Source organism: Thermobia domestica, chromosome 1 (genome assembly GCF_964235325.1).
Source record: "Thermobia domestica chromosome 1, izTheDome1.hap1.1, whole genome shotgun sequence".
Taxonomy (NCBI): domain Eukaryota; kingdom Metazoa; phylum Arthropoda; class Insecta; order Zygentoma; family Lepismatidae; genus Thermobia; species Thermobia domestica.
In genome coordinates this window covers 325,271,496-325,299,418 of record NC_137454.1, presented here as the reverse complement: position 1 = coordinate 325,299,418, position 27,923 = coordinate 325,271,496, and the positions used below count along the sequence as shown (strand labels likewise).

At 36.3% G+C, this 27,923-nt stretch overlaps 1 protein-coding gene across 3 annotated transcripts; it reads left to right on the top strand.

Annotated features, from left to right (window-relative positions):
- The first annotated feature begins 167 nt into the window (after window positions 1–167).
- On the top strand, window positions 168–27,080 carry LOC145663061 (uncharacterized). 3 transcript variants are annotated; one of them, XM_081729238.1, is made up of 6 exons: window positions 168–311; window positions 4,473–4,726; window positions 6,612–6,832; window positions 16,357–16,398; window positions 18,433–18,543; window positions 26,531–27,080. In XM_081729238.1, exons 2-6 carry the CDS (start codon window positions 4,513–4,515, stop codon window positions 26,624–26,626), a joined length of 684 nt encoding a protein of 227 aa, XP_081585364.1. In that variant the 5' UTR covers window positions 168–311; window positions 4,473–4,512; the 3' UTR covers window positions 26,627–27,080. The 3 variants fall into 3 exon arrangements, with proteins under 3 accessions (XP_081585364.1, XP_081585353.1, XP_081585374.1); XM_081729227.1 differs by having other exon boundaries at window positions 212–369; XM_081729248.1 differs by lacking the exon at window positions 168–311 and adding an exon at window positions 905–1,035.
- Window positions 27,081–27,923: the final 843 nt, after the last annotated feature.

Genomic DNA, 27,923 nt, shown 5'->3' with positions numbered 1-27,923 from the left:
GTGTTAACAACAAACTTCTAAGAAGCGCATCTGTTTACCAGATTTATTCCCTAATTTCCACTGTTAAATTTAACTTTAAATTATAATTCGAAAATATATATATAACGTTCTGTACGTATATAAAGAATCTGCGCGTAGCTCTCTTACTCAGCAGGATAGTTCGAATAATTTAACGTGTCAACTTTAATAATTACCTTCCGTATTTCTGCTTTCATTGATAACTATAATATAATTGTACCTGGTAATAATGATCATGAGACAACTGAATTTGTTGAGTGCGTGTGTTTTCTGGATGTCCGCAATTGGTTCTAGTGAGTATGGTTACAATACATTTGTGAAATAATCTTTCAACGGAAGTTGTACGTTATGGTAAGCAGATTGTAAGAGTAATGATAATAATTGTGTAGTACTAGCAATGAATGATGGTTGGTGAGCGGTTCATGCTTAAATTAATGTGATCACTGGTCATGTAATTTTGTTGTCGGCAAAATGTTTTGGCATTTCGAAACTGGCTACTAGTTAGTTTCTAACAATTTGTTTACGTCATATTTAAGTAGGGCTAGGTGATAACTATATTCTAGTTTTGAAACTATGACTATTTGTCTACTATTTCTTCTCAATTCTATGTTGTAATCTTCCGTTACTACTCCGAATAAGGGGAATTGGATTGTCTTTAGCCGAATAAAATTAATGGTTTTCTGGCATTTTGGTCACAGTGCTAGTTATTTTCTTGCAAATGTGTATTATTTTAATTGTAAAATTGACACGGATGATGGTAATTTAATATCACATTATAGTTCGCGCCTTCCCCACACATAATCATAACGTGGCTCTACATTTTTTAACTTCATGTTTTGTGTTTACGATGAGATTAAAAACTCATCCATTCCAGTTTCACCACGTAATGTTTTTTCATCAGCATAGTAATAGTAATAGTGGTGCTAATGAAGATACCAAACCTTACAAATCTTCTTGCCTTAAACTCGGAACTCGTCGCGTCAGTCCTGTAAAGTTCAGTCAGTCTCTCGAAAGAAGGTACAGATTTCTTATGGAAAAACAGTGTTTTGGTGGAAAATACAACGCAAACAATAGTGGTATTTTACATTTTTCTGACGTAAACTAAAAGTATTTTTCTCTCCCGCCAACGTTCAAATGAGCACACTACAGTAATACACTAACTTGAAATTGCGCCTAGCGGGTGAAGAGAGGGCTGCAGTGGACACCATGAGGTGCAGTTTTACTATACGGATCCACAGATAGTAAAATGTACCGAAAAAATTGGGCAAGTCTTAAATTTGCCCATTTTATGTCGAGAACGCAAACCAACCAATCCTTGCGGGGCTTGTAACCCGTTCCTACTCCTACTCCTGCTAGTACTACAACAATACTATGAATCCGTATAGTACAACTGCACGCAAAATGGACTGAACGGAACAAGAACTAACCAAGATTTATGTAGTATTAGAACTTTCATTGTGTCTGAGTAACGAAAGTGACTGTAGTTTTCCCGACAAGTAGTGTACGGTAAAAGTTAAAAGAACGGTTCACACTTCATCATAAAAAGATAAAGCTAAGTATGACGCTATAATATGTGATGTTAGTTGCATCTTAATGTGTTTTGTCTGCATCTCGAAATTAGTTATATACGCGTCACGCTCGTATATTCAATACAGGAGCTAATTCATTACGAAAAAAGCTAGCATATGTAGATCACAAATAATAATATGTGAAATTCGTAATACAAATATTTATAATTTTCGTGCAGTAGAAAACGTGCTGGTTTATTTTTGGCACACCACATTTTGGAAGATTTACTGATAAAATTGCAAGAAAAGACATGTTTATAACTGACAAATTTCTGCAGGTGGAAGAATTAAATGCAAAGTAATACAGCGCTATTTTAGGTTTACAAGTGTGATATTATTATTGTAAAATCATTACAAGTGCTTCATGACGGATAAAATAACTGAGTGCATATGAAAGATGACTGTTACAGCGTCTGCACACGTCCCGGGCAATGCCGGAACCGGGGCTGCTTTGCACACGCGGCCGGCAATGTCGGTGCTGCTTTGCACACATATCCCTGTAATGCCGGTGCCGAGAAGTAGTTTGTAGATTGAGGCATATGGCCTTCTTTTGATTTCTTTTTCTCTTTTTTTTCACTTTTGTTGCCATAATTTTAACATTTCTTTAAATTTCTTGAAATTGAAACAGGCTGAGATCACGGCATTGCGATTGCCTGTTCACTCAGTCCACAATCGTTCTATGGAACAAATGCCAGGCTAGACACAGAGTACATTAATATTTTTATTATGATCTATAGAGTAAAGCAGCATGCAACCACAAGACTGGAAATTTTCTTGTTCTGTTTGTGCTTTAGTTGTGTTTTAGTTTTTATTTACTTTAATTTTATATGCAATGCTTGGGAATGCCTACTTCTTCGATTATGATGGAGATTTAAACCCTTGTTTTCTTATTGTGAAGGTTATTCATACCCTGCATACTGGGTTGCATAGTTAACAGGATAAACACTGGGCAACTACCCTAGATTTATAATTCCTTCGTATGTCCATTTTGTTTACTTCCGCCATGTTGACTTTTTAAATTATGACTTCATATATGCTAAGACATAGTCTCTATCAAAACGAATCCAACGACAAGGGCGCCAATTTCTCTGTAAATTTAAGGGGCATTCAAATTATGCCAAATATTGTATATTCATAAATACAATGTTGGGGGGGGGCACATGAGCTTTAGGGGGTCCCAGGCCCCCTCGCCCCCCCCCTTCCAGGATCGGCGCCCTTGTCCAACGACCCCTTTGTTTAAATCGTTTAAGTGAGTTTCGGCTATAGAAGGTAATAAATTAATATACGTACATACATCTGTGCCGTATACATACATATACTTTCCACGGTGCCGTAGTTGGGTAATTCAAACAAGATCCGGATTTCCCTTGTTGAGAATTTATGCAAATATTAAGCCGTTATATTTGTGGTATCTCACAGCCATTTTGATTATTTCATTCTTCATTATACATGTGAAAAATAGAAAATAACAGAAAAAACTGAAGTAAACAAAAAATCCAAATACAGGAAAAGAAACAAGAATACACAACGCCTTGTCAGTCACTCGCTGTAGCTAGATTGAAGAAACCTATCAGCAAGCCGGGTCCGGCATTACCGGCTGCGTGTGCATACACGCATAAAAAACCATTGCCGCCGACAAAACCCGGAGTCGACACCGACATTGTCGGCGGCATTTGACCGTCCAGGGAGTTCCACCGACTTTTTTTCCGGGTCGGAAAGCGTGTGCAAGCTACCAGCGCCGGCATTGTCGGAACTGGAACCGGCATTACCGGGGACGTGTGCAAACGCTCTTAGATACTATTTTCCACCGGCGGTGTATTTCTTCACAGTGTACAGAAGTTGCATTTTATGTTTACAAGTGGAGCGTTACTAGTATGAAACCATGACAAGTGCTATTGAAATTCGTATCACTGTGTCAAAACCCACATGTTTTCACTATCTTGCTTATGGGCATACCTATCGTCGCTGATGCGCCTGCTCCCTTCGGACGCTCCCCACTCTATCGTGAGGCCCACCAGCTTCGCCCTGCCCGACTTACTAGATAGGTTGTCATAATGTTCTGGCTGATCAATGTGTAAGACATTTTGAAACATTTATTATATAAAACACAAATTATACCTCTGTTTTAAATTAATATATTTGGTATTCGTATTTGGTGAACGTCACTGAGGCTTTTGGTATAATTAGATCTACATTTGTTCGTTTGTCTACTTGTACCACACACACACTGCACGGTACAACTTTCGGTCTTTTAAGTTCAAATTTTCAGGGTACAAAAATGAGACGCTCTAAATTTTTTGTATAGATTTTGGGGTCATATCAACGTAAAATTTGAAAATGGCGGGCTTTTTTCAATAAAAAATAGGTGGTATCTACGCTACAAAGCGTAATTTTTGGTCTTTTGAGTTTAAATTTTCAGAGTAGAAGCACGAGAAACTGTAAATTAGCTGTATATGTTTTGGCGGCGATCCAACGTAAAATTTCAAAATAGTGGATATCCACGCTACAGGGTGCAATTTTCAGACTTTTATTTTGATATTTTTAGAGTAAAAGCACGAGACATTCTAAACTTCCTGTATAGATTTTCTTGGCGATCTATTGTAAAATTTCAAATTGGCGGTCATTTATTCAAAACACCAGTGATTAGAAAATTGTTGCTATTTTGGGCAAGAACGATCTTGAAATATAAATCACATTTTAACACATAAACATTGATATATTTCGAAAAAAGCAAACAATTAAACTCGAAAAAACTCATTAAACCCGAAAAAACCCATATGGGCCCAGGTGGATTTTTTTTTTTTTTTTTTTTTTTATTGTGTATTACTGTACGTATTTGTAATATAGAGGAAGAAAATGTGATTTTTGGTTTTGTCTCCTTTTTAGTCTTGTGTAGCTCTTATGATTACTACGTGAAAGTGATGCCATGCCACTGACGCAGCGAGAAGTATTACAAATAGGCCTTTTAATATTGTGTGTACCGGCGCAGTATCTTCTGTCAAGAAACTATGGAAGTAAAGAAGCAAGATCGCAGGCAGTTTTCAATCTTGTGAGTGAGATCCAACATTTTCATAGATCGTGGTTACAGTATGAACCATGGAAGAAACGCTGCCTGAGCCTTCTCTCCTGGTTTAAACGTGGTAAGTAAGCTTTTAGGTTTCTGGCACTGCCAGATTTTCAAATTATCAATATGGGACATAGCATGAAACGTTGATTGTCGAGAATTCCTTTGATATGATGTACATTTTGCCAGATCCCTAATCATAACTAACTTCGTTACTCTTTAGGAAGAATCTTAAAAGTCTTAGTGGTGGTATAGAAAATTGGCCTATTAGCCTTCTCCTCCCACTACATGGTAGTGAAACAGATTTGTTCTCCGAAATTCGGTGTTGCCAACAAAATTCGAACTGGACGACAGCTCTCGGCGAGAATAGGAGGTGAGCAAAGGCTGATGTTTTCCGCCACATGAATAAAAAATGGAATGTCTCAAATGTTTTGGGGAAGAAAAAAGTAGTCTGGAAACTCCGAGTGCTTGATGTTGCTTTGTTATTTGACACTTTCAACCTGCTTTCAATATAATATTTCTTCTTCCATTGAGGACGAATGATCTATACATGCAGGCAAGTAGGTCAGTGTTTGTTCATTTCCCCCTTCTCTGTATAGAAAGAAAGAACCCACATGTGTAAGTCATTAATCACAGTGTAATGGGAACCAAAGCTATGGCAACGTCGTTGAACATAAGTTACACTGTCACTAATAAGAGGATATCACCACCCACTAAGGTTTTTAAGATTTTGCTAGTACTGTATGAGTAAAGGTACGAAAAATGGAAAGAGAAGAAAGTTGTAGCAAATGGGTAGTTTTAAATCTAAATAATGTAAAACGTAATGCTCACTACTCTCGCTCCAAGGCCTGACATCGTCACTAATTCGTAAGCTACATTGTCCAGACAATTTGCAGTCTGTTTCACCACCAACAATATAAGAATAATTTCACCTAGTGGAGAGTCACTTTGTCTTTCATTATTTCATGGTTAGGTGCGCTAGTCCACTCAACTCTTTTTACCGCCAACGAGTTCTCTTTCTTACGATTGGCTGATAGCTCTCCGCAAAATACAAATCATTAATAATTCATTCCGTTGATTGGTTCCCTCTTTTCCTCATTCTGAGATAAAGGAAAGTTACATAAGCTTTCTTATTCCTTTAAACTCGCTCTCTGTCCCCATTTTTTCGCTATACGTAGGTTACTCACAGCTAGTCAGCCCCTCAGTAAACTGGATGAAGGGAAAGACTTGCACAACAGCCGTTTCAGCTTTATTATAGGGAAAACAAGTAGTAACTGGAAAATACGTTTTAGTGTGATGGAAAAGAGCCCGTTACATAGTTAATGCACTAACATTAGACTGCATACATATATTGTTATATAGAAAGATAACAATAGCAATCTAGAACTATTGGGAAAGGTAGGCGATCATAAGTATCGATAAAATTTTACGCCATATTCATAAATTTACTACTGTTGAGGCATAAAACTAATGTGAAGATCGTATTTTGAAGAAAGGAGAAAAAAAAAAAGCCATTGTGTGCCCCTAAATACAAAATGGAAACTGGATCATCTAGTTGGCCAATGACAGAACTCGATGGAAGGTTTTTATGAATTGCAGTATTGAACGTTGTAGTTCGATAGTCCATAATAGAGTTAGTTAGATCCCCTGAAGATATGAGACCGAGGGTCATTCGAAAAAGTAACGAGGAACATTACTAGATTGAAGTCACAAGAAAATCTCTGTCGTGGGTTGAAAGTTTGGTGAATAATCAAGAACTTAGTTGTTTAATTTATTTTGCTTTTCCTTTCGTAACTATTTTCCACCCGAGAATGAAATATTGGCTTATAATTTGCACTGTTGTATGTAATACTGCTTTTGGTTTCGATTGTTTAAGTACTTACATTAGGTAGAATTTTTCTATTTTAATGGACTTCCTCGTACGTTGCACATCAACAGTTTATTTTCGTTTCTTTTTCCAGATTCTCCAAGTCCCACGGAACCTTTCAAAAAGTTTTATTTAAAAGAAGAATCACCCGCTCGTGAAATTTACCAGTTTAGGGAAAAGAAAGGGTATTTCGCAACGTCTGCTGAAGTAAGAAAAGTCCGTCCTCCGCATCTTCGTTTTCGTGTAGGGCAAGTCGTTAGACATCGTACTTTGGGATATCGCGGTGTTATTATTGGATGGGATTTAGAAGCTAAGGTAAGTTCATTTTTAATTTATTTACTTACTTTTAATATTTAAAATAATATATCATCAGTATAATTCTTAACTGGATTGAGTGAATGTCACAGCACTTTCGAAAAATTTTGAAAGTATGGAAAATCTATGCTTAAGCTTTTTAGAAATATTTGAAAATTAGTGGTGCCTGCAGCTCCATAGTTTTGCACTAATTTCACCTTATATTTGACGTAGGAAGGACAGAAATGAGATAAAAGTGATATAAGAAAGACAAAATACAAGGTGAAAAGCTATAATAAGGGCCAGTGAACTCAAACCAAGGGTGTTACGATAAATTTAGTACTTACAAAGAATGTTCCGAGGTAGTGGTCGGAACTAATATCGTTCATATTTTTAACAATTCTTTCAGCGTCGTAACTGGGAACTATTCTTAAGGGAAGGAGGAAGCATTAATATTTGTCCCTTCCTAGGAAAATATCAAGTGGTGCTCTCTGGAAAAAATTTGAAATTTGGGCCCCTTGAATTCAAAACTTTTATAAACATTTTTGTTACTTCTAAGAGCTCCAGTTGGAGTTTTACTGAAGTAGGGTTTAGACACTTATGCTTCATCTCAGAGAAATATGTTTTGTTTAAATGAGGAGCTAGCAACAGCATCTTAAATTATTTTTGGTTATTTTGAAAATGGTACAATAGGCCCATTTCAGGCTTAACTAGTTAAATTGATTGAACAATATTTGACACAACTTAAAATCTTAAGAAATGTATATTATTTTTGGGAGGCCTTAATAGTAGACATTTTACTGAAATGGACCCAGATCTTTTAAAATTTTATTTTGTAAATCTGTTGAGATTATTCCATGCTTCGTTTATACATTCATGTTCGTAGCGTATCGTATGAAGAAAGAAAGTTTTGCCTTGAAGTTGGCTCTCTCGAATGGCGTGGAGCTTAAATGGGGGGAAGTTGCCCTAACAAACACAAGTTACAACACTGAATTCCTTGTTCTTTTTCCGGACCTCTTGGGTTTGCGAAATTATTCCTACACTTTTTTCTAGTGCTTGATTAAATAACACAAGTTTATAAAATTGAAAAGCATGATTTTGTTAGTTTATAAGAATAGCTGCTAGCAGGTAGCTTTAACTTAGAAAGTTTAATAAAATTATCAGTGTTGTTAGTAATTAACATTCATAATAATACACGAACACTAACAGTGTACAGTAAACAGTAAAATAATACAAATAAATTGGTAAAAATAATATTAGCAAATGTGTATACTCATAATCACGCAAAATTCCTGGCTGCAAAAGATTGCTTATCCACCACGACAGGTAGATTTTCCTTTGAATGTAATTTCCAACTACCATTGAAGAAAATACGCGCACTGACAAAATTTGTGTTGTGATAAAATTTTTGAAGTAATTTGTAAAAAAAAAAAAAATATCCTTCGTGCATATAATTATTGTTCATAAATTTTGTATACATAATATTCCAGTCCATATCCAGATTTCCTTTCCCGTATTCAACTTTAGATTTTTAGTCCTTACATAAGATGTTTCATATAAACTTCTGTCGATCAACGATAAATATCTGTACAAAACATGTGCATCTCGACTATTGTGTTTCAAAGAGTTTACCTCGATAACCTTGACAGCAGCATTGTAATTCTATATTTTGCGAACAAAATAATTTTTGCATTATTTATATATATATATATATATATATATATATATATATATATATATATAAAATATAGCCTGTAATAAAACATGGAAATAGCCCTCCCTCTAGTGGCTAGCGCACACGCTTACGTGCACGTTGTCCCCGAGTTCGATTGCCAGTAGGAGTGCATTAAATATTTTAATTAGCTTGCGCATGTTCAGCGTGGGAGATCCGGGTTCAGTTCCCAGTGGGAACTCACGTGGTTCGAATTCCATGTGTGCATGCATCATATAGTCTCAGTGCTGAAAGAGACACTGAACTCCAACCAACCAAAACATAGGAATAGAGAGAACTTATGAAGAATTAAATTGGTAGCGGTAGCAACTGGCTCTTAATTCATGTTTTTTTCCCATGTTCTTCATGATTTTGAAACAGATTTAATTGCGGTCTACAAATATTCTATGTTTTAGTCTTCTCAATTTTAGAATACCAGAGACGCCGGTGCACCCGTTTCTATTTGTAACTGCAAGATTACATAATGACAACTTTGCCTAGCAATAGAATTGTTTTTCTATTCTCGCTGCCAAACTATTACTACAGAAATTATTCTTGGTACAGCATAAGAAACTGTTGCTGATAATTCGTAGAAAAAAAAATTAAGTTCATCTTATACATACTAGAGAATATAAGGAGCTTTTCTTCCCAGTGCTAGATCATTTTCCATTCAATTTTTTGTCTTAGTGGAAACAGGTTTCCAAAATACTTTTTTTTTTAATGTGTAAATGACGGAAAAGCAATTAAATATCAGGATTTATTTTTGTACTTTAAAATTGTTCTCCATGGCTATGACCGGTATTGTGATATAGAACATCAGTCAGTAAGTAATGACTGTTTTCAAATAAGACGCTAACATAGAGATACCCAAGTTTATTTTGTCTTTAAATTGTGATCTCTCGATATACCCACCTTCATTTTTAATGCATTTTCCCACCTTTCTTTTCACACCTGAAAAAATTGGATGCCTTGGAATAAAGCAAAATTTGTATAGTTGTTCTGAATTCAAGAGCTGAGCTGAATCGCTTGCCTCGAAGAGGTCTCTTATGGTTTGCAAACACAACCAAAATTGGAAGAAGCTATGTCTGGATTGTATGGTAGGTGAGGTATGATTGTCCACCTGAGTTTAGCAATTTTGGTCTATGTAAGGTGGGCAATGTGGGATCCGACGTTATCTTTCTGTAATTTCTTTTCTTTTTCGCTGCTTTATTCAGTTTATAGTGTTAAATAATTTCGTTTTTTAATGTCATACCTTTCTCTGTGTAATCTACAAAAACATTCCATTTTAGTACAGACGTGGTGATCATAATTGTTGCGCTTCATCTGGGATGTCTGGGTTTCTTTGCTGCTAGGGACGATTCATAGACTCTTGTTTAGAGTAATGATCGTAGAAATATATTCACGTTTCATCTGTAACAATACCGTTAAAGAAGTCATCCTTGTAATTTGCAACTGCCTTCAGAAGGTTCTGGCAAGTTTTTTCGTGGAATCATCATATCATTTGTAAAGAGCTTGGAAACCTATTTGGCGAATATCCTTCTGTAAACATATGAATTTGGAACAATGTAACTCCCTTCGGAACAATGTAACTTCCAATTAGGGATGGCCAGACGGATCCTATAAGATCCGGATCCGAAATTTAGTATCTTGGATCCGGATATCCGGTTCCTGGATCCAGGTCCGAAATTTCGAAGTTCGAATTCGGACTCTTGTTTTGAATATTTTAGGCCTTAGATTCAGACCCAGAACTAAAATATTTATATGTATAAAATAAACCGTTGCAGAGCTGTCCATTTGCTTAAAAACAATGTTTATTAGATGGCGTTGTCCTGTGTTCGTTATTCATGGTAATTATCCGTTACTTCTGTTGTATGTCTGCTCTTAACTGACAATAAACTTAATGAAATGTACACTCCTGGAGAGAAGTGCCTTAAAATCTTCGAACAATAGTGCTTCATTTTTTAAAAACATTTAAGCCTATATAAGTAACGAACTAACGTGAATGGCAATGTTTAAGCGAACATCCTACAATCCATTCAAGAAAGTACTAATTAAAATCATTAAAGAAGAAAGTATTCTTGAAAGTGGGTCGGTGAGAAAATAATATCACGTTTATTTTTTATTTTATTTATTTATTTATTTTGTTTAATACTGAGTAGGTTCTAAATTAAAATTTCAAAGCTGTGTTAAATTCCAACATTTTGTGGATGTCTCGTCTCGTTTCGGGTGCAACACTATTCGTTGACTTTTTTTTTTGTGTATATGTATTAAATTACATACGAGTTTTCGGGAAAGGTAAGTAATCATTAAATTTTTGTTTGTCGGCGTTGCTCTCCTTGGGTTGGCCACTCTTGTTTGCTAACTTACTGTTTTGTGACATGCGACTTACGTCATTTCAAAAAAAAAAAAAAAAATGTTTACTAATCTTAGAAGAAACACACAGTAGGTACTTTCCCGTTTCTATAAAACTACGTGGGTCGTACGTAACAGAAAGGGTCTTTCCTAGTAAGATACTGAAGTCGGCCCTTGATCCAAATTGGGTCGCTATTGACCCAAAAGGTTACCCTTGACCTAAAACTACCTGAAAAAAAAAATGATCCCTCCTCACTCCGCTTACCGAATTATCGTATCATACATGCTCAACATTTTTTTTTAATTTTAGTGGGGGGTGCTCGAAAAATTTTGAAAGTTTCACAGATTGTAGATACTATATAGATGTAAATGTGCAATTTTTTTCAAAACCATCGATGCGTATTTTCTTTATTTTTTTTTGCGTGTTGAAAATTTCAAAAAAATATAGAAAACTTTTTGGGAGGGACACGTTCCCGATTTTTTGGTTAAAAAATTTGTTATACTCTTAGGTACAACATGTATTTTTTCGGGGCCTGAAAGTAATGGCAACATTGTCAAAAAGAAATAAACTGAAAACAAATGTTTTCGCACAGTTTTTCCACCATTTTTAGGGCCTTCAAGGTGAGGGCCCCTTCAAACAATCCTTTGCCAAAGTTCACAATTTTCCTTTCTCGTGTGTCCCTTCCGCTTCTGTTGTTTTTCGGCTGCTTCGATTGTGTCCATTTCGGAACAGAAACACCAAATATATCTCCGTAACATTGCTTCCACTTCAAACGACTCTTGGACAACAAAGTTGCACACAGCTCGCGGTAGAGAGCGCCACTGTGTGCGGCCAGTGAAGATACGAGGAGACGGCGCGAGGTATGTGTAACTTTGTTGTGCAAGAGTCGGTTGAAGTGTAAGCACTGTTATGGAGATATATTTGGTGTTTCTATTCCGAAATGGACACAATCGAAGCAGCCGAAGAACGACAGAAGCGGAAGGGACGCAAGAGAAAGGAAAATTGTGATCCCTGGCAAAGGATTGTTTGAAGAGGCTGTCTCCTTGAGGGCCCTAAATGGTGGGGAAACTGTGCGAAAACCATGTTAGTTTTCAGTTTTGTTTCTTTTTGACACCTTGTCATCACTTTCAGGCCCCGAAAAAATATATATTGTACTTAAGGGATAATAAATTTTTTTAAACCAAAAAAATCAGGGACGTATCCCCCCAAAAATTTTCTACAATTTCTTGAAATTTTCAACACTCAAAAATAAATAAATAAAATAAAGAAAATACGCATCGATGGTTCTAAAAAAAATGCACGTTTACATCTAGATAGTATCTACAATCTGTGAAACTTTCAAAATTTTTCGACCACCCCCACCAAAATTTAAAAAAATATTCAATTTTGAGCATGTGTGATACGATATTTCGGTAAGGGGAGGGGCTAGCGGGTCAATTTTTTTTCAGGTAGTTTTAGGTCAAGGTCAACCTTTTGGGTCAATAGCAACCCAATTTGAATCAAGGGCCGATTTCACTATCTTACTAGGAAAGACCCTTTGAACTTTGTGTTGGTAGCAATGTTAATGCGAAGCTGATCTATACTTAATCGTCATTTGTTTGTCTTGCACTGCCGGATGGTTTTTCATTTGACTGTCTGGATTAACAACGGCAACTCTAAACTGAACTGTATTCTACGGCATTTTATTTTACGTCCTGGTGCTATGTGGTTGTGTTCGACGATAGAGATAATCCATAATGGGCAAGAGTGCTATTTGGAAACTTTCAAAGTGAAAAATCAAAAGCAACTGCCACCTGCAAATATTGCAGAATCGAAATACGAAATATAAGAAGTACCAGCGCGTTGTGAAAACACATAAAAGGACGACATCCAACAATAATAATGGAGCCTGAAGTGTTGCTCTCCGTAGATGAGCATGAGGTGCAGATTGAAGAAACGACGGAGATACGAGGCAGTAAGCCGATCAAATGAGATATCAGAGGGTCTGAGCGCGAATCCCTCAAACATTTCTTTTTAAATTGAATATGATTAGAGGCTTTTGTGGTGCGAGATCGTAGGCCGAGCAGTAACGGGGGTCTGGTGGCGAAGCCCCCACTAGTCGCAGGCGAGTAAGTATATAAATGTATTTGCGTAATGACTGGAAATTGCATGTATACCTGTGGACAAAATTGCATAAGTAGCCATGAGAAATGACAACCCTTTAAAATTAAAATTAAAAAAAAAAGCCAACAAAATGTACTCTTGAATGAGTTGTATATTATCTTTGCGCAGGGGTGGATCCAGGAAGAACTGGAGGGGCGGATGGACTTTTAGGGGAGCGGTTGGAGATGCTAGCAGTGAAGAATTAATTAGATGATCTGAAATTGCCACAAATTAGTACTACAGTCTATCTCAGACAAGTTGATAGGAATTTATATCCCCACCATTCATCTTCTAGCTGTCTACTGTGTCTACTGTTTCAGACGGGGCCTGGGTTGCTGTTGCCTTTACTAATACAAGCCCCCATTCGTTGATATGTAGATATTTTTGTAACAACAGGTGTAAACAACGGATTGAAACTTTCATGTTATCGTGTATGTACTTCTTGGTTCTTAATACATTAAACAGAGTAATCAAAACGGGTTAACATATAACTGTCAACTCAATTTAAGTATGCTCATTAATTTAAACAGCGGGGTGTGCAGAAACATTGGAATAGCGGACTTTGTCTGTTACGCGAGCGCGCATGACAACTGATAGCAGGGTTGGACCCTGTACACAATTTATTGTGTCGGCACGATAATTTTATCAGGTTTCTTTTTTGTTAATACAGCCACATATGCATGAAAAATTAAAAGGACATCTTTAGTTAGCGTCTCGCACGCATGCCATAGATTGAAGGAGACTATGATTATTGAAAATGAATTACAAGGAAGAACTGGTGAAAGAAGAAAGTGGCAGCAAAGGGAGAACCCCGAGAAAACTCACTGACACGATGTCGTTGGTTTTGAGTTTAACGTCTCTTTTAGCAGCGAGGCTATGTAAGACGGGACCTACTAATTAACGTGGAATCCAAACTACATGAGCTCCCGCTGGAAATCGAACCCGGATCTCCCAACGCTGTCGTTAGCCACGAACTTATATGACCAAGAATCGAACCGGAAGTAAGTAATTTACCACTGAGCCCGCGTTCCTCCGTAACATATGGCAACAAAAATATAACAACATATGACAAGAAAACTAAAAAGTGTGTCGACTACTTTTCCATGAAAACAGTTATCATACTGTATACACGAAAAGGAAAAATAATACGATTCAATTCCAAATAATCTAATAGGGGTTCAAATTAAAGCAACTGAAAACAATTTTTAATACTATTTTCCTATTAGTTATTTTTACTTGCCAAACTGGCGTTTCCTCTTTCTCCAGCAGTCCACTGCCTATGTTACTGCCCCTAGGAACTCTCATTTCGTCGTTGTGGGACTCACTTAATGTAACGAAGTGAGTTGAATAGAACAATGTTCTTTTTAATATATATATATATATATATATATATATATATTATTTCTAACATCAAATGAAAGAATCACCATAAATTTGATTTATATAAAAAAACTGTTATTATACCTTTTATTTAAAAGGTCCAATCAATATTTATTAGGCTTATAAAATACATAAAACAATGCTATATCATTTTCATAAAATAACCATATTAATTGCAATTGTGAATGATTGGTGGGTTAAGAGTAGCTAAAAGGAACAGCGAACTCCCTCACATTGACATAAAACGTGCGCGTAGTGGAGTCGAAAATTTAGATTTTAAATAATACTGAATGTCTCAAACGTTTCCTTCCGTCAGGGGTGGTATACCTGCCTTCCCCTCTTGCAGCGAGAAAGAGGAAGAGAGTAGAGGAGTTTTCTTAATTTCCTATCAACTAGTCTGAGATAGAGTTTAAGTACACTGTTAATGATGCCGCTAGAGTAGGGGCAAACGCCCCTTCGCCCTCCCCCTGGATCCGCCTATGTGTTTGCGTCAATGATCAAGCCCCTTATACAACCTATTCAGATTAAATATTGGTGGATTACTAATTATAAAGATACATGTTACTGCTCGAGGCTGCATATGGTATTTTGTATACACATACAGCTACATTAATACGTTAATTTTAATACATTAATTGACATTTAGAACTTTTCTCTCTGCTACAGTTCTTAATACTAACTGGGGTGGTACGGTCACAGACAAACGTATTTTTAAAGAAAGAAAGAAAAAAAGCCCATCAAGAGCAAGAAAAGGAAGTTGCTCCTTAATTTGATTTGATCTATATTTTATGGACAATTCTATTAGCTATGGCCTAGCCCATCACGAGTAGGAAATGGCGTCATTCAGTGACCGCAATAACTCAGAAAGGATTAGGAAAGGAAGCAGCCTGGGCTTGCGACTAAGGTTTCATCCCAGCATTTGACTAGTGTTTCAAAAGGACAAACTTCGATCAAGACAACTGCTTTAAAAAAATTTTACTACCTTCTCGAAATTTACTACGTTTCCACTAGAATCAAATCTAACAGTGAGATTGCTCTCATCAAAGTCGACAGTGTTAGTCAATCTAATTTGGAGTAACTATGACATATTAAGGCACGAAAATCCAATATCGAAAGAATAAAAAGAACATAAGGCCATCACACGATCATATGCCACAAGTGTCTTAAAATCTTATTTTAAGCGTAGGATTGAAAATCATTTTGTCAATGATTTCGAAAACTTTGCTGATTCGGAACACCCAAATTTTCTGACACGGAATTTCGGATCTGGATCCAAGATCCGAAATTTCGGATCCGGATTCAAAAAGATTCGGATCTGGCCATCCCTACTTCCAATCGTAGCTTAGGTACCTAGGTAGCTTAGATAGCGTAGGAGATACCTTTATCGTTTCGAATCACTTCATCAAACCTGACCAAATTTGAGTCCATTACCGCTGGTTGAGTTTTTCCTTTTTTAGGTTAGTCATGAATGGTTATTCCGCCGGACGTTAATTATCGAAACAATTTATGGATGCTACTGACATCAATGCAACCATCCCTGTACATATCCTTTAACTTCACGTGAATTACCACAGCGCTTCCTTCACCATGTCATAAAAAAAAAGTTAAAAAAGAAAGAAATCGGTCTCGGCATGGTCCTAAAAATTGACTTTCTGCCCATTAGGCATTACTGTGCAGCTACTGCAATAATAATAATAATAATAATAATAATAATAATAATAATAATAATAATAATAATAAATTTTAGTGTTTATATGTTAAGAACTATACTACATATGGGAAAAATTGATTTCACACTATTAGAAAATGTGGCATTTGTGATTCAATAGGCAGGAGCTGTTGACCGGCCTTTTGTATACCATAGCACTCTACCAGCAGCTATAACATTATAAATACTATAGGTCTGAGAATTTTTTTTATTCCGATACAAAACTTTTATTTTTTTCTTTTGTCTTGCAGGCGTCGGAGTCATGGATTCTTCGTACACACAAAAATGATAGGGTAAGTTCGAAAATCCTGTGGCTGATTTAATTACATGAATAGTGAGAGGGCCTAATGGAAATGTCCGCATGAAGCTATTTGCCCCTGTTATTTTGAAACAACGTACAGCAGTAGCATATTGTTTATTAATATTTGAGTGCTGTTGCAGCTTGTAAGGGAAGCTATATCGCTACAAATTAGTCTTTTCGCTTCAAATGAAGGGAATAAACTTACCTAATCTTTTAATTCTTGTATACTGATGCGACTTTCCTCAAAGAACCGCCACTAGTTAAGTGTAGTGAATTCCACTTCTTAATTATCTGTGAAAAATGAGTGGCAATTCCAAAATTCCAGTTATGTATAAGTCTTACTAGTTAAAATGTCCGTTCTTCGTACGGGAAGAATAGGTTTGTGGCTAGTATTTGAAACCTATTTTCCCCTAGGGTGCGCATTTCGACGAGAGTGCAGTGATAGTTATCCAGTTTTCCTCTTGAGCGATGTCAGTTTGAGGCAAAATTTGTATTTTCCTTTATGTTTCTTTTGACTCTTCAAAATATAACGTTAATTGTGATATCTTATTCTGTAGATGAGAGAATAAAGAATTTAAAATATTCAAGGCTCATCCAAAGAGGATGCTACAAGAGGAAACCCATAAAAATTTCTTAAATTCACACTGTATAGAACTGCATTGTGAGTTTCATTTTTTTAATAAATAAATAAATAAATAACATACATCGTTCGAAATGTATTTTCTGAGTTCGGCCTTGATAGCTTCAGGTACACTGCTTGATTTACAACTTATAGTAGATACATTATTGCGAAAACAGTATTTATTCATTCGTTATAAAATATCAAAATATAATATGTAGGCTATCGAGAAATGTTGCATTGTAAACATTTTATCCTATATAAGCTGCCATAAACACGTTCAGATTTTTTCAGAATATGCCACTGATCACAATAGATAAGTTTCTAAACAACTGCGAAATCAGATCAGTTGGTACTGCAGTATTGTCTTTCCTTCTGTCAAAACCGACTGAATGACTCATGAACAAATACTGTTACAACTACATCTAATAGAATAACAAAGAAGTATGTTTCTGCATGTATTATTTCTACGTAGGACAATGAGTGCACTCAATACAGCTGCAGTTCAGACAATTGATCAGTTATCTAATTGCGTCAGTACAACTACTCTATACTTCCAGGAATTCATCTTTTAACTTTTTACTCTATTGTGAACTAAGACCATTGTAATTTAAGCTGCTTAAAGAACAACAATCCTATTAATTAACTCAAAATGTACTGATTTTGCTCCTCAAATTATTATAGATGTTTTAAAAAAATTATGTCAAATGTCGAATTTCCGCTGACAACTGTCAGTATTGTCAGGTAAGTAGTATAATAAGAGTAACTTGTAATATATTGGGAAAGGCAACTAACCATAAGTATAAAAAAAATTACGTAATTACCACTGTTGATACTTTTATTTTTTTTAAAAAAAAATGTATTGAGTAAAAGGATTTAAGCCATTGTGTGCCCTTGAGTATGAATATCTAAGTGTTACTCGAAATATTGACTGAGGAACGTTACAAGGTGAGTAATTTGGAATGTACATAATTTCGAAAGAATGCCTCGCTAAATATATTATTTTGTTGATCCCCAACAGTAAGAAAATCGAAACTTGTTATTGATACAAGTATAGTTTTAAGTACTTATTGCCATATCAGTGAAAATAGTAAGAATGAAATAAGATATAGCTAATCGGTGTAGTTGCAGAGTCTTGGTTGAAGATACCTATTGTACGTAAGTTTTGCAATGATTTTAAGTAACATTTATAAAGATTGAAAAAAAGAGGATAAAAGTTTCCACTCTCTACTTAATTCTTTCGAGTATTTCGCTGGTTTTGAAGTTATAGGTTTTCTTTAAGAAAATGTTACATGTTACAGACACTAGAGTTCCATAACATTCAAATGAGAATGGTATTTCACCGTATCCTTGATTATGTTATAAGCAACAAGCAATTATGCTAATTAGATTTCCTTATTTTTTTAGGTTTCCGCAAAATGGCCCCATTACGCAATTCTAGTTGATGTACGAGATTATTTGGAGCCTTTTACTGCCTATGTTGTTCAGGAAGATTTAGAGTTACAAAAAAATACACAGGTATGTAGTGAGTTGCAGTTATGTAGTCTACTTCCAAATAGTAATGATTAATTAATTAATAAAATAGAAAACTGAGTGTGTTCTTTCAAGACTGTTTCCAGAACTTTTCTTCAGAACGGATCGCTTAAAAATTTTCCAATGAACGGTCTAGTTCCTTTTGAAAATTACCATTTCGGGAAGTTTACTTATTTGTTGCAGTTTGTTTATCTATATTATAAAAGAGAACGTACAAAACCTTTGTTCCCTCATCACGCTAATACGGCTGAACCAATTTCTTTTATTTTTGGGGGGTTATTAGGATTTGGACCCTAGATGGTTTTTATCATATCACTTTAATTTTTAATTACCAGTGTCTTGAGATAATTGACCATTCAAGTGTCCATACGTACAAATCCTTTGCTATTGTTTCATCATAGGTAAAAATAAACGTATTTATATGCAACCCGCATGACCGTGTCACTCGGCGGGTTAACATAAATGACAGGCGATATAATGTTAACATTTACTGCAATTTGAAAGCGAAAAAGTAAAAATTATCTAAGTAACAAAGTTTATTGCGTTCCGGGGTGACCGCAGCGAAGCGGGGTGAACGCTGCTAGTTTGCTATAAAGAAACAACCTCAAAGTAAGAGTTATACTAACCTCAGAGTATATGTAGTAGAAAGTGTTTTTCTGTAACTTACTCAAAAATTACAAAGGATACCTTTGAATACAAAGAGGAAAAAAAAAAAAGAAATGAAAGATTGAATAAGATTAGAAGAAAATGTTTTCCAAATAGAGTAGTAAAATTAACATTTTGGGTATCATTATTACATGATATCTTCATTCCTCAATCTCTCCAAAATTTCTCTTACATAATATACCACTGATGAAGTCTGTATATCGACAAACTAAAATATTGAGCATAATAATATGTTTCTACAGAGTGGGGCAGGCAAACCCTGCTTTTTTAAGTTATAAAAACAAACTGGATTTTTTCTTAATTCATTACTACAGAACACAAGTGAAAATTAGTGTATTATCTGTCAGGAAAGTAAATGTACACCTATTTTTCGATTCTGGCATTTCTGCGCTCCATCCGTGGAGAGTATGAGAATTAAATCAATCAAATGTTTACTGAGGGGCAAAATGAAAAGTTTAATCTGAATAAGACATTGCAGAGGGGCACAAGCTGTGAATACGAATAGTGCATAGTGTACATAAAGGACGACACCGAAAGAGAAAGCCAGAAACAGCTGTTAAACTTAGAAAAAAGAGTAAAAATTGTCGAAGTGGGAAACATAAAACACAAATACAACAAATACGCCGACAACCAAACATTCCCCATGCCATGATCTTGGTGTAGTGGTCAAGGTGCTGGCCTAAAAATTGCGAAGGTCGCCAGTTCGAGTCCCCGTCAAGGACATTTTTAAAAATTTTTGTTAATAATACATACAGCTCATGAGAGGGTAAAAGAGGTTGTATTTAGTTTTTCGTAGCAATTATTATTGGTAATGTTTAGTACTGATAATACTTTTTGTCTTTGCGTATTGCTTTTATTCTTTTCTTCATTTCGAAAGAGAAGAATATCCGAACAAATACCACCAAAATTTCTCTTATTTTGAATGTAAATGCCATTTGCAATTAGTGAAGAATAAAAATTGACCGTTCCGAAGTAGCTGCAAAAAGTAAAAAGAAAAACATGGAAGTGGACCATACTCATGGTTACTAAAAATACAATTTCTACATGCCTTACACCTCCCAACCACGTTTCTACGTTAGCAAGTAAGAGGCTTGTGTTTAGGTTAGGCTGGTCAATACGTTTTGCAAAGGGGCCCGGTTTAGCTCTGACGCACCACAGGTGCGAGAAGGGAGAAAAACACTTTTCCTCTCTCCCTCTGTGTGTCTATTTATCTATCTATCTGTATATATAACGCTATTTGTGAATGCCATAACCACCCTAGTTTTCAGTGGATTGAGACGAAACTTGGCACAAACATTAATTTTTGAAATATCTTGATGAGTTCGTTAACCAGAATAATCAGATGAAAATGTTCAAAATGGCGGCCCTTCAAACTCTAAAAAGTTCCAAGAGAACCAAATTTCGCCCATAAATAGGTATTCAGAAAGTTTGAATAACTTTTCCTCTTTTACTGAAATTTTTGTGTGCAGGGACTTATTGAAATATTGGACCCGATTAATCGCCTAAAGAAGGTTCACGGCCTTTCGCAAACGGTCAGGCTTTTTTTTTTTTTTTTTTTTTTGCAGGAGGGGGTTATTTTCCTATCGGAACAAGATGTTTATTAGTGATGATATGGAAATACACATTGAAAGTGAAGTAACTTGTGAAACGTGTTATTTGCAAAAATAATATAATAAATGTGTTTTCTCCTAACACAGAGAACTGTAAATCATGTATTTCGAGTTCGGGAGCCTGAATGGCGAGGAGTGTTATTTGATTTGTTTTTTAGTAACACATTGCATTGCAAATAAAGGTAGGCAACATTAGTGGTAAGCAAAATAATAATAATAATAATAATAATAATAATAATAGGTGTTGTTTGTGGCAAGGCAATATCTTCCTCAATTCTTCTTCAAACGTAGTGATTCTAACGCCATATCTCCCTTAACAAACAAAATATTGGCAATTTATATCGAGAGAACGGGAAACTGTAGAGTGATGGGACAGTATGCACTCATAGTACTCAGAAAAATAAGCGATTTCAATGCAAAATGAACGAACAGTCATTGTCATGGGGAGTCATGAGGCCACGGCAGAGCCCTCTTTAGGCAAAATGTCGATAACTTATATCGAGAGAACAGGAGGTGATAGTGGGATGGGACCAACGTTGGACACCATGGACCCATAAGGCGCATCGAAAAAATAGGGGGGGGGGCCGCCAGCCAGCCTTACTTATTTCCACATAATAATATAAAATTACATTGTCGAAATACACACGAGTTAGCTACTAATATTTCATATTATTATTATTATTATTATTATTATTATTATTATTATTATTATTAGTAGTAGTAGTAGTAGTAGTAGTAGTAGTAGTAGTAGTAGTAGTAATAGTAGAAGAAGAAGAAGAAGAATATTCGACAGCGTCTTTTCATTACGCCAAAGAGAAGATCCATCATTCGTAGAAAGAATAAGAATAGTCACTTACTTTAACTGTGAGCGACAGCAAAAAATACGAAAAACGTGATTACCTGTAGCGAAAAGAAACAATACTTTCTCTCAAATGGATAAAAAATCTAGCCGAGATAGATTCGAACTCGCATAGACAGCGTGAAAGCCAGTGCTTTGTCCACTTTTTTTTTAACTGACTCACCGAATGTGTTTCAGTAACTTACTTATTGCTAATTTTACTTGCTTCACTCCTTTAATTTGCTTTTTCTAATAACTTATAACGACAGGGACACGAACACAGAAACATCGAGGACAGTTAAAAATCACAGATGCTCTCCCGCCGGGAATCGAACCCGGTACACCATACACCAAACGCGCACGTGCTAGCCAATAGACCAGCGGGGAGGGCACCACTCACTACCTGTGTCGTTAGGGGTCACGACCACTGTATTGCCAGCTATCACTTCTATGGGTTGTATACTATGATCACATGTTTCATCTTTGCTGGAAGAGTTAAACCTGCATTCTATGTAATACATGAGGTATTTAGACCTACATGCTCTTCATATAATGTAATAAAAGGGTCATGCTGGGAATAACAAAAAGAACATTCCTTGCACAAAACGGAAACTATTGGCATCAGAAATATTTATCTACGAGGCATGCGCAGTAGTATATTTCAGAATAGTTACTGTTTAGTTCAGTAAACGAAGAAAGGGGTATAAAAAAGCAAATATGTCGCGTCAATGAGATCGACCAGAGTTGACAGAGGCGGAAGCAGATGTGTAGTAATACAACAACTTGGTTAAATTGATAATTGGTTCTTTATTCTGTAGTAGATCGTATCACAACTTTACGGGAGAGCAGAGGAAGAGTTACTAACGCTATCATATAGTAAGCTTTAGTGACACGATAATATAGACACAAATGAATGTAACTGTGAGTACTACAACTTGGATTTAACGAAAGCCGTTTAGATATTCAGTGGTTTGCAGGGTTGTATAAGACACAATACAATTCTTCATACTTCAGCTTCCATTAGCTAGATACATGCAATTTCTGGTTAGATACTGAAACTGCTGTTGGATTTTGATACATGACGTATTGCAGGATACAAAATGCTTTGCATTACTTGTTTGTTTGTAGACAGCTACTAGTTTAATGTTCTGAAAGGTTGTGTAGTATATAAACTAGGGATAGCCAATTCCGGAATTATTACTCCCGGAAGTAAAACCGGACAAATTCCGGAATTCGGAAAATTCCGATTTTGGAATAATTCCGCAATTCGGAAAAATCCTGAATTTAGACATTTCTGATTTCGTTAATATTCCGGAATTCGAAAAAATCCGGATTTTTTCCCAATTCGGGAATTTTCTAAATTCCGGATTCTTTCCGAGTTCCGAAATTCTTCTGAATTCCGGAGTTTAACTGAATTCCATAATTTTCCGAAATCCGGAAAGTGAAAGTTCCGCTTCCGCAAAATATTTTGGTTAATATGAATCGTGGCGGAAATAAGTCTTTGACCAGGTAATGGCGACTGCTTTGAAAGACTTAGAGAGTATGAGAATTCAATCTGTCATATTTGTAGTTTCGTGTGGAGAAAAAAACAAACTTGTGAACCAACGGTTTAAGAACAACTCAAGTTATTAATGTAAACTTTGCCGACTTCATAAAAGAAATACGAAAGACATTTGGAATCGAAGAAATATAACATACAAGTTTGTAAGCGGAGAGAAAGAAACCTAACGTAACCAGACTAAAAACGAATCGTTTACCGCGTAGCGATCGCGGTTCAGTGGTCGAGGTGCTTGTGCAAATGCACGTTGCAATTATTATTTTTTTTTTTTTTTTTTTTTACTTTGCAAACCGGGTCCGTTTGCAAAACGTATTGACCAGCCTAACCTAAACACAAGCCTCTTACTTGCTAACGTAGAAACTTGGTCGGGAGATGTAAGGCACGTAGAAATTGTATTTTTAGTAACCATGAGTATGGTCCACTTCCATGTTTTTCTTTTTACTTTTTGCAGCTACTTCGGAACGTTCAATTTTTATTCTTCACTAATTGCAAATGGCGTTTACATTCAAAATAAGAGAAATTTTGGTGGCATTTGTTCGGATATTCTTCTCTTTCGAAATAAAGAAAAGAATAAAAGCAATATGCAAAGACAAAAAGTATTATCAGTACTAAGCATTACCAATAATAATTGCTACGAAAAACTAAATACAACCTCTTTTACCCTCTCATGAGCTGTATGTATTATTAACAAAAATTTTTAAAAATGTCCTTGACGGGGATTCGAACTGGCGACCTTTGCATTTTTGAGGCAGCACCTTAACCACTACACCAAGATCATTGCATGGGGAATGTTTAGTTGTCGGCGTATTTGTTGTATTTGTGTTTTATGTTCCCCACTTCGACAATTTTTACTCTTTTTTTCTAAGTTTAACAGCTGTTTCTGGCTTTCTCTTTCGGTGTCGTCCTTTATTTACACTATGCAGTATTCGTATCCACACCTTGTGCCCCTCTGCAATGTCTTATTCAGATTAAATTTTCTTTTTGCCCCTCAGTAAACGTTTGATTGATTTAATTCTCATACTGTCCACGGATGGAGCGCAGGAATGCCAGACTCGAAAAATAGGTGTACATTTACTTTCCTGACAGATTATACAAGCAAAAAAAGCAGTTAACTTTTTAATTCGCTTTTGAGTGACTCCAGAAAAAAAAAATTCTGAATATGACCATCACTTTCAACATATTATCTCAAGTCTCTTAAGGATTTTTTTACTGATACGCCTAGAATTCAGGCGTATAAAGATACGCCTAGAATGTATCTAAAAACCAATGACAGGTAAAAATTCTTTAGATATTCATTGATGCCAACATTGTGATTACTTTTATTGGGTAATTATTCATTAAATACATCATATCAATAAAATTGAACCGAGAACTTAAAAAAATCCTGGCAGGTGTAAAATATGGCTTGATGATCTTAAATGTTTCCATAGACTGACACATTGTTTTATTATTATTACACTGCTCCGCAAAACTTAAGCAACCCGAGAGAACGTGGGATAAGTGACGTGTAGGGCCCACTAAACACTCGTAGGAGGCATGCACATACGAAGTGACGCACAGGCAAGGCGAGGGCCCGCTATAGCACGTGCGTAGCACCATCGCAACCGCGGTGAACAGATTTGGCCACAAAGCGCATACGACAGCCCAATTGTGTCTGCTGCAAGCAGTGAGTTGGTGGTTCCTGTGTGGGATATTAAGCGTCGACACCTTGCAATGGTTGACGGACAACATTTGAGTGACGTTGACCGCGGGCAATTAATTGGACGATAAGAACTAGGCTGATCCGTAGACGTGACGCAGAAATTCAATGTGAACGAAAGTGTTGTGTCAAGGCTGTGGAGTTGCTTCCAAAATGGACATACAGTCAGTAGACGTCAGGAGGAGGTCGTCCGAGGAAGACGTCGGCCGCCTATGACCGGTTTCTCACAATTGCTGATAGACGTGACCGTCAAGTGTCATTCTCTCAACTGGCAAATGATTTTCAGGCGACGGGGCAACGTGTTAGTCGTGAACTGTTCGTCGGCGGCTCAATAGACCAAGACTGTATGCCAGGAAACCTGTTCTGTGTGTGCGATTAAAACGGGAGCACAAACGTACGCGTTAAAAATGGTGTCAGGAACATGTTGCATGGGGAAACACAAGTGGGCGCGTGTTATGTTCTCCGATGAGTCTCGATACAGCCTATCGTCTGATTCTGGTCGGACACAGTGTGGAGAGAACCAGGAACACGCTGTCGCCGAAACTTCATTGCTGAACGGCCGTCCGTTGGCAGTGGTTCCATCATAGTGTGGGATGGGATCATGCTGGATGGGAAAACGGATCTCCATATTATGGCACTTTGACTGCACAACGGTATCGGGATGAAATTCTCCATACACATTTGCTCAGTTTCCGAGAAGCATCTGGTCTGGACTTCTTGTTTATGGATGGCAATGCCCGGCCATACCGTGCACATCTGGTATCCAAATATCTGGAAAGCGAAGACATTGCGCGCATTGCATGGCTTGCATACACGCCGGACTTGAATCCCATCGAGCATGTGTGGAATGGTCTTGTGCGGCGAATAGCGCAGCGTAAGCCACCACCACGCACTCTTCCTGAACTGCTATAAGCTCTCCTCAAAGAATGGCGCCATCTGCCGCAAGACTTGGTCAACACTGATATGGAGCATGGAGGCCAGATATCGTGCCTGTGTATCTGTTCGTGATGATCATACGCCACATTGACAGCCTATGCCCTCGCACAGTCCAGTTTTACATGTAGAGGTATCATGGTTCTGAACTTTCTGGCTACCCTGTGCATCCTAACTGTATTGTTGCCCTTCATTTGTGTTGCATTGTGCGTATGTACCGTCTTTGTCTTGATTATACTTGATGCAGTGATCTTGTTTTATTTTCTGCTATTTACTTCGAGTTGCGTAAGTTTTGTGGAGTAGTGTATTGTATTATTATTATTTGTTTGTTTTCTCATAATGGTTCCTTATTTTTGGATTTAATAATACGTTTTGTATACGCTAAATGATGATGAAACATGGGTATAATACCTTTCGCAAACCGTTAAGGATTTTGTTTGTTCTGAAAAATTAGTGTTGTTTCAATTAATATCGTATCTGACTTTTCCCACTTTAGACTCCATATCCTTTAAAACCTCATCTTTAGGTTGTGAACAATGTTGTCAAATAGGTGAAATATTAGAAAAATAATTTCTATAAACCGATAATACAATTAGGATAGATTTCTTGTACTTTGCATCGTCACTAGGTTTATCGAACATGTTTCTTATACTTTTTCTAAATTTCAGATTGAACATCCACTTATTCAAGACTTCTTTGAATACTATGACGGAGCCCAGTATATTCCTCGCTCACATATAAAGGCTCGCTATCCCAAAGATTAAGTCTGTATTTATTTATTTTTTACTCAGGCATAACCCTCCAATTAATACGATAGTAAAACTCGATGACAACAAGATATTAACTTATTCTTGTAAGAAGCTGTGATACGTGAGTCTCTCTCATACTTGAATTACGAGTATTAACTATGTTCTTAAAGTATTGGACATTAATTGATACATATTGGCAGGTTACTGAGTATGAGATCAGATGCGATTTTTTCTCAAGGTTGCTTTTGTAAAGAATAATGAAATATTTATAGAATATGAATAAAGGTACATTCCAAATAAAAACAAAATAAAACATAAATTCGCTAATGTACATACATAAATTTTTATTTAGAATAAATTTTGAGTATGCGTATTTATAATGTAAATACTGTGAGGTTTGAGAAGTACAACAAAGTTATTTGTTTGAAGCATGTTTGTGTTGAGTAAAATAAAGATGTGTGAATTGCAATGCATTTTTAATTAACACGAACGAAATTTTAACCTTATACTACTATAATAGTTGAATGGTATTTATTGAAGTGAAGAAATGGATTAAAAGTACACATTATTGCGTGATAACGTAGATCTGAGGCTGTGAAAAAACAATCGATATCATCGCTTGGAAATGTTTATTGAATGAGAATAAATCGTTTTAATACAATGGGGTCAGGGGGCTGTAAAAAGGTTCTTGTAAATGCTTTTTCCTTGTCCAAAACCCAGTTTCAAATGAAAAGCTACTACAAATATGTTAATTAATGTATCGGGAGGTGCAGGGAAACGGGAAATTTTGACGACATTCGTTCGCTACTGATGCGAACATCATGAGAAAGCTTTATACAATTTAGTAATGATGGAGTATTGGAGTAGTAGGGGCAAGCGAGTGATATTCCATGGCCTCTCAAGATCTCCTTCCTGAACAGTATTTCCAATTTCTTTATGTGGTGAATCGGTGGAAATATCTCCGAAGTGTACAACACACGTCCTGCTACCATCGCTGAACTGACACAGAAGATTGAAGAAGAAATTCTGACTTTTCCTTAAGCCGTGATACACTGAGCATTCCAAAGGTTTCCGTATGCCAAGATGGAACATATGTTCCCGTTTCTCTGCGCCACCCTGTATTCACTCTTAATATTAGTAGGTATGGGACAGTGTTTGAATACAGAAAACATGACTGGCTGGAACTTGAATTCCGCTTCCCGGTAGATGCTAAATAATTGAGCTTCTATGTTGTTCTAATATTGCTTCATACTTAGTATTAAATGAAAACATAATTAGAATGAGTGTATAAGGCACATGAAATCTTCCTCAA

Excerpts from the sequence above, each read along its gene's own strand:
- LOC145663061 (XM_081729238.1), top strand. The coding sequence starts at position 4,513 with ATGCCACTGACGCAGCGAGAAGTATTACAAATAGGCCTTTTAATATTG. Across the intron at positions 4,727-6,611 it reads TCTCTCCTGGTTTAAACGTG|ATTCTCCAAGTCCCACGGAA; the intron begins GTAAGTAAGCTT and ends TTCTTTTTCCAG. Across the intron at positions 18,544-26,530 it reads AGTTACAAAAAAATACACAG|ATTGAACATCCACTTATTCA; the intron begins GTATGTAGTGAG and ends TCTAAATTTCAG.